Source organism: Meleagris gallopavo, chromosome 7 (assembly GCF_000146605.3).
Source record: "Meleagris gallopavo isolate NT-WF06-2002-E0010 breed Aviagen turkey brand Nicholas breeding stock chromosome 7, Turkey_5.1, whole genome shotgun sequence".
Classification (NCBI taxonomy): Eukaryota; Metazoa; Chordata; class Aves; order Galliformes; family Phasianidae; genus Meleagris; species Meleagris gallopavo.
In genome coordinates, this window is record NC_015017.2 from 17,753,115 (window position 1) to 17,765,486 (window position 12,372).

The 12,372-nt window shown below is 51.1% G+C and overlaps 1 protein-coding gene across 2 annotated transcripts; it reads right to left on the reverse strand.

The window, feature by feature from the left end:
• Nucleotides 1–14: 14 nt before the first annotated feature.
• Nucleotides 15–8,759, reverse strand: LOC100539357 (tubulin polyglutamylase TTLL4). 2 transcript variants are annotated; one of them, XM_010713622.3, is made up of 9 exons: nt 6,084–8,754; nt 5,525–5,634; nt 5,090–5,153; nt 3,059–3,183; nt 2,742–2,852; nt 1,689–1,765; nt 1,089–1,283; nt 925–1,007; nt 15–514 (listed from the first exon to the last, which is right to left on the reverse strand). In XM_010713622.3, the coding sequence occupies exons 1-9, from the start codon at nt 7,376–7,378 to the stop codon at nt 382–384; spliced, it is 2,193 nt and encodes a 730-aa protein (XP_010711924.1). In that variant the 5' UTR covers nt 7,379–8,754; the 3' UTR covers nt 15–381. The 2 variants fall into 2 exon arrangements, with proteins under 2 accessions (XP_010711924.1, XP_010711925.1); XM_010713623.3 differs by lacking the exons at nt 15–514; nt 925–1,007; nt 1,089–1,283; nt 1,689–1,765 and adding an exon at nt 2,101–2,188 and having other exon boundaries at nt 6,084–8,759.
• Between the last annotated feature and the right edge of the window lie 3,613 nt (nt 8,760–12,372).

The window sequence follows — 12,372 nt, forward strand, 5'->3', positions numbered from 1 at the left end:
CATAAAAAAAAAAAAAAGACCAGAGCATCACCAGGCAAAAGCAGTGATGGTACTACAGCAGCACAAGACAATACAGTCAAAACTGGATGAAGCATTTAAATTTCCAGGGCATCCACTTGAAGCACAGACTGCACATTTCAAGCAATGCTTCACTCTGAGCTGATCTTGACTTGGAAAAGGTGGATGAACAAAACATCCTTTCACATTTCCTTTCACCTGCAGTGAACCTGTGCATTTCAAGACTGCTTCTTGAGCAAGCAAGCTAGAGCTCTGAGCATCCATCACCATACACAGTGTGACTGCCTCCTGCCCAAGCCGAGGTGGCTGCCAAAGCCACGAGCGGCTGATCGAAGAAGATCCCCTGTACCACTGTTGTACAACCTACTTGCAGCTAGCGAAGCGAACCAATCCATCCTTGAACAGGTAGACCCTGAGGGGATCGTAACAAGTGACATACACGTAAATCCTCAGGTCGAATTTCCTCCCATCAATGAGGTAGGGTTTGTGCAGATATCTGCAAAAGAAGCAAGCACCGGCAGAGTTACCATTTCTGCATGCAAGAGCACCTCTTGGCCCCACCTCAGAAGGCAAAAACAGGAATCAACTTGGAGAGCGGGTGGAACCCTTTTGCATAGCATTTCCAATCTAAGTGTAATGCAGTCAAAATGAGAGCCAGGAAAGCTCTCCCACAGTTTATACCCAAAACCTTAAAACCTTACAGAGAAATAGCAGCATCCCTGTAAACCCAGCTACAGCTGACAGAGCCACACTTCCAGCGGCACCATTGTGCTCAGCCTGTAGAGGTGTCCAGACACAAACCAGATGCTTCTGCTTTGCTGGGTAGTGACAACTGCCCAGATCTGGTCTGAAACAAGACAGTAGGAGGTTCCAGGCTACCTGTCAACTTTGCTTTCTTTTGCTCACCTCTGTACCAGCAGTGGCCTCCTTTTGGGTAGCTGGCTCCATTTGTGGATAACCTGGATGCCAATGCCCCTTGCTGATGCTGGCTGCAAAACAAACAAGAATGGATCAGATCTTCTCCTTGCAGCTACGCTGAGATAGGATGCCAAGTGCTGCTTTTCCCTTACTGGTTTCACAATCCATTTCTGGCGGCTAGCTCCTTCCTCCCACGCTTTCCTGAGTAATTTGATGTCTTGGGGCAGGATGAAGGACTGGGGGAAGAAATTAAACTCCTTCTTCCCACAACGAGTCTGCATCTTCAACAGGTTGCGCCACAGACGGTCCTTTCTCCCAATTTGAAATGAACCAGGGAAGTGGTTTAGCTGAAAAGGAACCCAGATCCTGTGAGATGCTCCTGCCTCTCCACATTGCTCCCTGGCCAGGGAATACACCCTCTCCGAACCCAGCACTGGCTCAACTCTGTCAGTGGAAGGATTACTTGGAACGACAATAACTGTGGTTAGACAAAGCCACAAGTGAAGACAGCTTAACTACAGCCTTGGTCTGTACAGGATTCATGCTCACAGCAGAGATGTTCACCCAGTTCCCATGTGTGCCTGCCTCTTGTGCTCATCTCGCAGAACAGAAATACCAGCTGCCACACAGCTAAAGGGACACCACAAGGACAGCTTGCACAGTGAACACCTGGCCCTGAGGGGAAGGCACCCAAACTGCTCCCAGCACACTCTCCACACACATAAAGGAAGTCAGCACAAAACATCTCTTACCTTCTGGTGCTCCCTGATGGCTCTGAAGCCGGGGGACTTCATGTGGTGGCCCCAACAACCCAGCCAGTCATTGCTTTCTACAGGAAAAACAATAGCCCATGACTGAGTACCCTGCCACCCACAACACCCTCTCAACCCAAAAACATCCCCTCCCTTTCCTGGAGCTAGTAGAAGGGTGCAGGGATAGTGCACAGCAAAAGCACAAAGTAGTCACACTAGCACTGCAAAACTGCCAAGCCAAGGGCTGTGAGAGGGATCCAGTTAACCGGGGGGGGCGTCATCTGCCCACAAGGACTGGTGCAAGGATCTGGGCAGAGAGAGAGTGAGAGAAACATTTAATCCCCAAACACCCTTACCTTCCTGTTTTCCAGCAGGAGAGCGAAGCAGTTAGCTAATCAGCTCTGCCCTGCAGAGGGATGTGTAGGATTGCAAGATATTCTATGCTTTGGTCTGCCCTACATGTCTCATTACAGCCTCAAAATGAACTGAGCAGAGGTCTCCTGATACACAGAAAAGCCCTGTTAATACCATTAGGAGATCATATGCCAGAGTATGGATCACAACTGCGAACGCTCAGTGTGTCCCCAGCCCTCCCCTACACGTCTTTCCAGTAGCAAGATACCAACTCAGTGAATTCCCCAGATACAGCCAGAGTGAAGGACAGTTTCTTCTTCAGTACGTGGGGACAAGGGATGGTGGTGCTGGTGCAGGCGCTAGAAGAACGTTAGACGCCTCGGAGTGCCAGCACCACCTAGAGGCACAGGCTAAGCAAGCCAAAAGGCAGCTCTGCTGCCCCACATACTGCCCCAGATGGGCAAGGAAGACATCCTTCTGGTTCATACTACTGACAAGCCAAGAGGGAGACTGGGCTCTGCCCGGACTCCAAAAGTTCATATATTGCAGGCTGGACAGGCAGAAGCAGGAACACAGCATCCTGCAGTGCCTATATCACTCCTGTTCTGCTCTTCACAGGCAGTCTGCCTTCTCACGCCCACGAGCTAGAGGCGAGGGAGGACACGATGTATCAGATGATGCCAGCCTCCCACAACTTACTTTTGCTGACTCTGAAGTGAGATCTGCTAATGGTTTGCTTCACGATATTCGGTGTGACCGTGCACATTTTCCATCGCAGCAGCTTCCTCTGCTCCCAAGGCAGCTTTTCCACTAAGACGACAAAAAGTGAAGGACAAAAAGAAACCAAACACAATATCTTGATTAGATACAGCACTTCCTATGCTCTGCTGCACAGCCACTAGGCCTGCAGGGAGGGTATGTAATCCTCTTTGCAGAACAAGCATGCAACAGAAGACACAACGGCCAGAGGAGATCCAGGGTGCTGGAATATGGCATGGCAACACATCCCAGCTCACCTCTCTCATCGTGAGTACTGAAGTAGATGGTTGGAGGCACATTAGGGAATAAACTGCAGACAAGAGCGGGTTTGAGCACTTTCTCCTGATCCTCAGTGGGCTGGGCCAGGCACTCGAGGCATTTCCTAAGAGAGACAAAGCAGGAGGCATCTGGATAAAGGTGAGAACAGCATGGGGAGCACCTACATGTGCAGTCACACAGAGGCTGGCTTACATCTCAACATCCATAAACGCATACGTGTGCTCAGAGACCGGACTGTCCGTAATTGCCACAAAGCAATGAAATGAGCTTCTGGTGCCTTTGCAAAAATGTATTTAAAGGAGGGCAGTAAATGCAGTGACAAGGGGACAATAATGCCACAGACAGGAGACGAGGGCAAAAACTGCCTGCCAGGCAGGAAACAAGAAGAGAGTCCTTAGGAGGAGGTTATGACCCCAAAAGGACCACTGACAGTCAAGGAACCTACAAATGAATCAACAGTGCAAGAAACTGGAAACAACAGACAAAATGGAGCCACATCACATTGATGAGAGTGTCCTGCACTGCCCCTTGCCTCACTGAAGACAAAATGCAACAGTGGGGCTAGAGATTAGAGAAAGGAAGAGAGCAGCCTGGAGGGAAGCTGGAGTGTTTTATAAGTGTTTATTTCTATACAGTCATTTTTTTCAATACCAGAATTGGTAATTAAAAGTTTATTAAGCAGCAATAAATCACATAGATTGTAATACCTTGGCACAAATCTGGTTTTAGTCCACAGCAGATCAGATGGCACCAGAAGGAGCCTTGATCCTGCTATCAGGAATTTGCATCACTGTAATGTGGTACAAGCAGTGGGTGTGAAAGCCAGTAACCAGTTTGCAGAGACAAGGGGTGGAGTTTGCAACAAATAAGCGTGCCAAGCATTATCTCCTCCTGTGTTTTGCAGGGAGTTTGTTACACAACAAACCCTATAACCTGGTCCACAGGAACATGGGCTAGAGATTGTAACACAGACACCTTTAAGTTGTCATAACTCTCTTGGCTTTAGCATTTTTAAAGGGAGAAAGGTGGAGTTTTATTGAATGTACATACATCTTACCATGTCAAACCCTAGAAAAAGCACTTTTCTGAGAGAAAGCACAGCAATAATAAACACATCTATTGCTACATATGCGTATCACGGTTTGGGTTGGAAGGAACCCTTAAGATCATCTAGTTCCAACCCCCTGCTATAGGCAGGGACACCTCCCACTAGACCAGGTTGCTCAAAGGCCCATCCAGGCTGGCCTTGAATGCTTCCAGAGAGGAGGCACGATGATGCTAAAAGTAGAGTATGTAACGAATGTTGCAGAGGCGAGGGCTGGAATGCATGAGGCATCATTGGTGGGAGTTTGGTAGCAGGTGTGGGTGCAGTGACTTCTGGAAGAAGGTGAAGGACTGCCCAGTGCTGGAGCTCTGACTGCATGCAGTGAAGGAAGTAAGGATGAAGGAGAAGCAAAAGAAGTCAGCACATTAGTATTTCTTTATCTCCTCCACCACAGTTGCAAAGGGCAGCACTGTAGCATGGCCAAGGACAGATCCCACAAAGGTCTGCCAGGAATCAGAAGCAGGACTCAGATGACCACAGGCCATCCCAAACCACATCCAAAGAAACCTCTTTCCAAAAGCTAAAGAAAAACCCAGGCTGTGGGTCTTGTTTCTAGGATGCAGTTCTGAGACACAAGACCCCACAAGCTGTTTGCAGTCTCTGGGCCCAGGATGCCTCCACTCTGCTTCATCTGCACAGCAATGACACTGCAAGATCACAGTGTAATCCAATAAACCTAACCCAGCAACTGCCGTGGCAGTGAAATTAAGACCCCTGCTTTGCTGTGGTGGATGCACTCTCAGCACTCTACAGGCTGCTGTCTGTAGCTTTGGTCTTCAGGAAGTTAATTCTGGTTGGGAAGCTGGCTGCCATCTTCACTCTGTTCCCTCACATGCTACAGCTCTCTTCTGCCACCAAGAAGACAAAAATGCCAAGCTGCAGTGCATTATTTAGAGCTACTAACCTGGATACAAGAGCCACAGAGTCATTAGATGACATGCCAGTGACGGAGGAAGCATCCGAGTCACCTGTAGGAGGGAAGAGAAAAAACAAACGGTTCTGTGGACAGACCCTTCACAGCTGCTCCAAGTTCCTGAATCCTAAATTTCACCCACTAACCCACTATGAAGAGTGGGGCAGAAGTGGAGCCAACAGCCCTTCATACAGACTGGAGCTGGGCAAGTTTAAACCCTACTCCATTCCCCAAAGGAACCTCCACAATTCCTCCTTGCTGCTAGATTGATTTTGGCTTCCACACAATCTCTAAGTCAAAATGACAGCAAGAATGTAAAATAGTGTTCAGTCACAGCTTTCCTGCTGTGCACACACCTCACTCCCAGACAGCCCCTGCACACACCAACGGGCAGAGCTCAGCTCTCCCTGGGGAATGGGCACTCACTGTTCTCTTCCTCCTCCAGACTGCAGCTCTCATCCAGGCCACCAGGAAGTTCTTCCTCCACATCGTCCTGGGGATGGCTCAGCTCCAGCAGTGACTCCCCAGCAGCAACACTGAGATAAAAGACGTCACATTAGAGAGTGGTAAATACTTTCTAAGCCCAAAACACCTAGAAGCCCACAGTGCTGCTCCATATTCTCCTTGTCCTACACTGATGCCAAGTTCTTTTAGGAATGCACACTTTTGCCCAGGGAAAGCTTTGTTGGAGCTGGCCTGACAGCAACCTTCACCCAAAACACATGCAGAGCCTGACAAGCAGTGCCCCACCACATTTCCACGCGGTGGCTGAAAAAGGAGATGAGGGCTCAGAGCCACCAAGGGTCTGTGTGACCTGGGATTGAAGAAAGGCTCCTCCTGCAACGTGATGTTTCACATGGGTTTGTTCACAGACACAGTCACCCCTGCACTGCCCTAAGTATAGCCTTTTCCAACACAAAACCAGAAGAAAGCCAGTCCAACCCTACCTCCCCAAAGCCTCTCCCATTCCCCACGCTCTACTCACTCAGGCTTTTCTGAGAGCACCACGTGAGCACACTTCTCCTTTTTCTCCAGCTGGATGCTGGACATCTGAGTGGCCACTTCAGAGATGGCAGCAAGCTGCTGTGGCTCTGCTCTGGTTCCCTGCTCACTGCCAGGCAGGGTCAGCGTGTTCATGAGCCGGCAGTTGGAGTTGTGGTCGGGAGAGCTGGCACGGGAGGCCAGGAGATGAACGCTGATCCGTTTAGTGCAGACGACAGCACCATCGGTGCCTATAAGGCTTGAGTTACCATTAAGATGATGGCTGCCCATCTCCAAGTTTGGGGGAGCAATGGTTTCCTCTGGAGTGAGGTGTGCTATGGTGCGATGCCCTGATCTGTCCCTGTTGGACAAGCCACCTGCATTCCTAAGGCCAGAGCTTTTAACTTCGTGTCCGAAGCCATTGCAGGTGGCAGTCTGTCCGACCAGCTGCTGCGCAGTTGCCGTGAGGCTGATCTTGGGCTCTGCCTCACACAAGCTGTGTGCTTTTCTCTCAGTGTCCCCCACTGGCCAAGAGCACCGCTCATTCCTCAGGGTCACACTGCTGGGCACGAGGGTCAGGGAGGAGACAGAGGTTTGTTCCCAGTCACTGCTTTGCACTGCAGGGCTGCGGGGAAAGCAGTCTCCATCAGCCCTGGAGCGTGGCCATGAGATGGTGGGAAAACCGGTGGTGTTCTTCAGCTTCTTCATTTCTGGCGACTGCAGCAAAGGCACTTTAGCATTGCTTGGCTGTAGGAAGGAGTTGCTGTGGAGCGCTGGTCTGCAGGAGCTGGAAGCCTGCGGAGGGCAAGCTGAGCCTAAACTGAGGGCAGAGCCTTTCAGCCCAGACCCTGCACCCTCCTCAGGCAGCACAGGTGGCAGGCACGGCTCCATCAGCAAGGAAGACATTGCCCTTCCTGGGGCACAGCTGGTGTCCTGGGGGCTCCGGAAAGGAAAGCGGTAGGGTTTGGCTCTCAGGCAGGAGCGCTGGTAGAGCAGCGCGCTCCCACACAGCTCTGGGCAGGGCTGGGAGCTTTCAATGGGATGCGATGGGCACGGTGCTGGCGGGTACAAGAAGCATGATTGTTGCAAAGGGATCCCTGAGGGTGGCGGGCTGAGATCCTGGTGGGCATTCACATGCTGCCCCTCTAAAGTCCAGATGGGTTTCGCCTGCTGCTGAGGGGCGAAGCACCACACTCTGCGCTGTCGTTGTCGCTCTGCTGGAAGGGTGTCTGTCCTGAGGCCAAAGCTCTCCTCCTGTCTGGGGCCCAGGTTATTGCGTCGTGGTCCTGCTGAGGCCATGTAGAGCCATAGCACGAGGCAAGAGCAAATCTGTAATCTACTGCAGCACCTTCACTGGCCTGAAACAAGACGACTACATGAAACACAGTGACTTGAGCAGCGCGCCTGCTTTCCTCCTTACCCCACAGCTCTGCCACAGCAAAGCTGGCCTCTTACAGGATGTCTCTCCACCACTGGGCTTAAAGTGCCAGGCCCAAATCCGCTGCCAGGAGGGCACCAAGTGGCATCAAAATCCTTGTCTCTCCTTCTGCCAAGTCTTCCCAAAGGTCTCTGGATCAGACCACAGCAAAGAAAGAGTTGTCCTCTGGTGTCAAGTGAGATGCCAGGAAGGACAACTTACAAAGGGCCCTGGGAAAAGTCCTGTGCACACAAAAGCTTTGACTTTGTGAAAGCAAAGGTTGCCCTTGCTGCCAGCGCTAGCCTGGCAAGGCAAGGCAGCTCTCCTGGCTTCAAAGCAACCCCCAAATGTTTCTTGTTTTTCTCCTTTCCTTAAGGCTCCAGCTCCCAAGGTCACAGTTTACCGAGAACCTCAGCCTTCACTTTGACAATGAATAAGTTTCTTGCTTTGGTAACTCTAAAGAAAGAGCCCAGGAGTGAGAAGGCTGCAAACACAAAACACAGGGCTCTTGCAACACCATCACCTGTGCCAGGCACAGACTGCCTGCACCACACATGCATTCTTTTTAATCATGACCCTACAGAAAAGTCTCTCGGAGCAGCCAGCAGACCAGAATGCTGCACAGCACTTGGTGCCCTAAATCCTCCTCAAACAATTGCACTGCACCTGTATGAGTCTTTTGCCTGGGGAGAAGAGAGAGAAAACAAAACACGTGCCAGATATTTGCCTTGCTTTACCTCATGCCTGGAGGGCCCCTGGATACAGCCATGATAAGAAATTGCTTTCAAGCTTAATGAAAAACACACCAAAAAAAAAAGTAGTGAAAGGTAAGCAGGGCATTAACCATCCCCCCACTCCCTTCATTTTCTTGCAATGCACATACTCCTTTGTCACCTGAAAATCAAGCGTGGGCTGCAGCACTTGAAATGTAGCTCCCAGACCAGAAGTGCTGCTCTGCAGCACCATGAGAGCAGTTTGGGTCCACCAAAGGGCTGGGCCAGGCTCCCCCCTACCCTGCACAGACTCCCAATTTCCCATACATGCTCAGATCAGGCCAACAGCATCCTTACCAGATGCTGTAGGAGATGGAAACATCCTGCACAGGACCTTACAGGAGCCACTACCCTGTCAGGATGTACAGAAAGCCTCAGTTCCACTTCATGCTCAGAGCTGTGGGCGAGCTATGCCACCTTCAGAAGGCAGCAGGGGCACCACCAGGATCCTGCTAACCTGGAGATGCTTTGTTCTGGCCCCACGGACACACCACTACTCACCAAAACACTCCTGCAGGAGCCGCACGCGCCCTCCAGAACTGGGTCGTGCCGTGCCACCGGATCAGTGTGCAGCGAGCAGCCCGGCCGTGTTGTGACATTCACGGCGATTAGCACAGGGCAAGGAGGCCGTGCTCACATGCTGCCATCCGCTTGGCTCGAGTTCCCCCAGTAAACAAGTGTCTCAGCTTGGCACCTGCACGCCCAGCCAAACAAGCACACTCAAACCCCAAAGCAACCCCAGCGCACCAGGAAAACAGATATGAAATCCTAAAATTAAAATATCAAGAGGTTAACGGAGGCATCCCCAGTGTCCTGGCCTGAAAGGGACTCTTACTGACAGGTCACCATGCCTTGCTGGCAGCTTGGCCATGCGTGACCACCCAGCGGGAGCCACCTGTGCTTCATCCCTCCAGGCTTTGCAGCTATGCCCGCCTCATCTCACTATAAAAATAAAAGTGATTTGTCCTGATAGAGCTGTAACAAGGGACTTGGAGCGCACCAGAGGCTTATACACGGTGGTACACCAGCTGCAGGACAAGGAGATTGCATCAACCTGATAGGGAAGAGGCTTGCTGGGCCCAGAAACAACGCCCAAGCAATGGGCATTGAGTGTCTCCCCAAAATTCCTCCACTTTGGGTGACCTTAGAGACAGCTCAGTGAGGCATCTAGTGAACGTCCAGAAGAAGCAGAAGGAATGCAAGCACTCTCAGGTGCCAGGCAGTGGACACCACAGGACAGCAGCTGCCACAGCCCTGTGGCTCCAGACAGCCACCACGTCACTGCTGGGCACCCTTCAGTGAGGTTTCCCCTTTACTGTTTCACTCACCTGTGCCTCTGGCAGGGGTCTGGCCAGGAAGGTCAAAGGACAGCAGTCCCCACTGGCACTCACAACAGCAGTACAACAACATTTGGAAGTTTTATTGTGGAAACATGAGCTGGGAAAAGCCCTGCTCTGCTCCCAGGGTGAAGCGGCAGGGCTGGAAATCCAACCCAAACATCATCACTGGTAATTAATGATTTTTGGCTTGGGCTTATTGACACACAATAAATAAAGAGGCCAAGGTTGTCACATTACGGTGACTGTAGAGCTGCACCTGCTCACAGTTATTCAGCTAGCACCTTTTATTACCACACAGCCTGCTCGGGACGTCAGCTGGAGTACAGCCACGGCCCTGACGACTCACACACTGCAGGGACCACCACGTGCCCTGGCCCCGTGTGCCCCACCGAGAGGCAGCAGTGGAGCAGAGCTTCTCCAGCCCTATCCTTGTTGGGCTCCTAGCAGAGCTGCTTCTAGAGAAAAGATGAGCCCCAAAGAGCCCAGGCGCAAAGCGAGCCTCCGACACGTGAGTTTAAGCAGGAAGGTTATTTTAAACTCAGCTGTGGTGACACACTTAAAATAACAAGAGCTTGCAAATGCATGGGCTGTGAGCTGACCTGATAATGTGCTGTCAGCCTCACGCATCCAAAAGTCACAGGAGTGGAAAGGAAACAAAGTCAGATATGTGTGATCTGGTGTTATTTTCTAAGCCACGCTTTCAGCCTGCTCTTTACAGTCAGAAAGGATCAAGTTTTTTTATAAGGGAGATCTGAGGTCACACCACATCCCTCACTTGAAGCTTTATAGCATTCCATTAATGCCTGAACAAGAGAGTTAACTACGATACAACACAAACAGGATTTAAAGCCAATACCACTTTCATAAGGACCTATTCAGCTTAAAAACATTAAAGCTTTCAACAAAATCAAGCACTGTGATTTACTGTGCGTGCCTGAGCTCCTGGTATGCCCAGCAACAAGATGCAAACTCATGTTCCAACATCACTCTCATTTAGGTGAGCTCCAAAAAACAAGCAGCCCCAAACTCAGCATGGGGTTGCGTAACACCATACATAAACACATCAGGCCACCAGTAAGCTCCAGGAGAAGAGGATGGGATGCTGCTGCCAGCCATGAAAACAAATGTGCAAGGACAATGAGGCTTAGAGACAGATCAGCTGCCCCAGGAACGCCCATGGGACAGCTGTCCTCTTCTGGGTGCAAAACCAAAGGTGTGGGACAATGAGCAATTCCTCCTCTACTCAGAGCAGACTGCAAGTTACCAAAGTTTGCATTTGGCCACTCCGGTCAAGGAGAGACATCAGGAAGAAACCAGATGCGGTTTGGATGTGTCAGCAAATTCCACCTGCATCCAGGGATTGCTTGTATGCTGAGGCTGTTCACTTCCATTGAACAGCTGTGACTTTCAACTCCACACCAAAGAGAGAAACTGCGAGAAGGGCACTGCATCCCAAAGTGACCCTTTAATCACACAGCCCTGCAAGGCAGGGGGCTCACAAGCCATGCAGTGGCAAGGCAGGCAGCCATAGAGGCAGCAGGCACCAAACCAAGAGCTGGGGCCCAGCCAGGGCCTCGGCCCAGGGCACAAGCAAGCAGCTGCTCCCTGCGCAGGTCGGGGCCTCCATGCTGCACTGGATGACAAGGGCTCAGCTGCCTGAGTCACAGGGGCTTTGAACATTTCTCGCTGCTTTCAGGACGTCAGCGCATGGTGCCAGATGAGGCAAGGGACTTCAGCATGATTAGGCAGAAAAGCTGTGGCTTCATCACAGAGGGAAAGCTGAAATAATAGAGGGCTGACTCTATGCTAATGGGACACTAAAGGAAGCAGTGGGCTGACCGCTCTGTGAGCACAGCGGCAATGACAAAGAACAAGAAGTCCTGAACGTGAAGCAAAACTGGTAGCAAGCAGCAAGGCTGCCACTCTGCCCCACCAGCTCCAAGGGCTAGGCAAGGCATTTCCCTGAGCCTTCATAGCAGCCTCTTGGTATTGATAGGATAGAGATTCCCTGCCCACAGTCCCCAGGCCGCCAATGGGGGTCAGTGACAGCAAAGCAGAGAGCTCTGTATTTTCTCACCAGTGAAGCTGGAAAGTCCCTGCCCTAAATCATACCTCCTCACCCTGTAGCTGATGGAATGATGCAGCTGAAAGCATGGAAATGAATCTGGGTTAAAAATAAGCAGTTAAAACATGCAGCGTTTCACAGCCTTGACAGTTACAATGAAGAGGTCCAGAGCATCTTCCTGCAGACCCTGGCAGAGCAAGCTGAAGGGACAGCACTCTCCATCCAGCTTCACAGTGGGAGGAACAGCAGGAGATAGCTCAGCCAGCAGCACAGGTCACTCTGCTCTCAGTGTTTCTGTGCCCCAGACTGAGCACAGCCAGGCAATGTAAGCATGGAAGTCTCGTGGTGAGTGGTGCAAGTATAAAATAACAGTGAACAACGAAACAAGAACTGCCAATGAGCTCAAAGCACACCAATTCTTTGTCCAGCCTCTTTTCTTACTATATTTTGGATAAAAATAATAATAATAAAAAAAAAGCCCCCAGGTATATGCTGAAGACCCTTCCCAGTCAAAACCGGAGCTTCAGCACTCCTAGAAGAAACACACCCTGCAACCACCTCACCCCGCACGGCTGCCTCTCAGAAGCAGAGCTGCCTGCGTTGAAGACACGGGGAGAGGCAGAGGTTTCAGTGGGGAAGCAGCCCCCAAACAACCCCAGAGCGGCGGTGCCGGAGGGTCGGGGTGCCGGGCACAGCAC

Excerpts from the sequence above, each read along its gene's own strand:
- LOC100539357 (XM_010713622.3), bottom strand. The coding sequence starts at position 7,378 with ATGGCCTCAGCAGGACCACGACGCAATAACCTGGGCCCCAGACAGGAG. Across the intron at positions 3,184-5,089 it reads TCTGTGGCTCTTGTATCCAG|GAAATGCCTCGAGTGCCTGG; the intron begins GTTAGTAGCTCT and ends TGTCTCTCTTAG. Across the intron at positions 1,766-2,741 it reads TCACTTCAGAGTCAGCAAAA|AAAGCAATGACTGGCTGGGT; the intron begins GTAAGTTGTGGG and ends TTTTTCCTGTAG.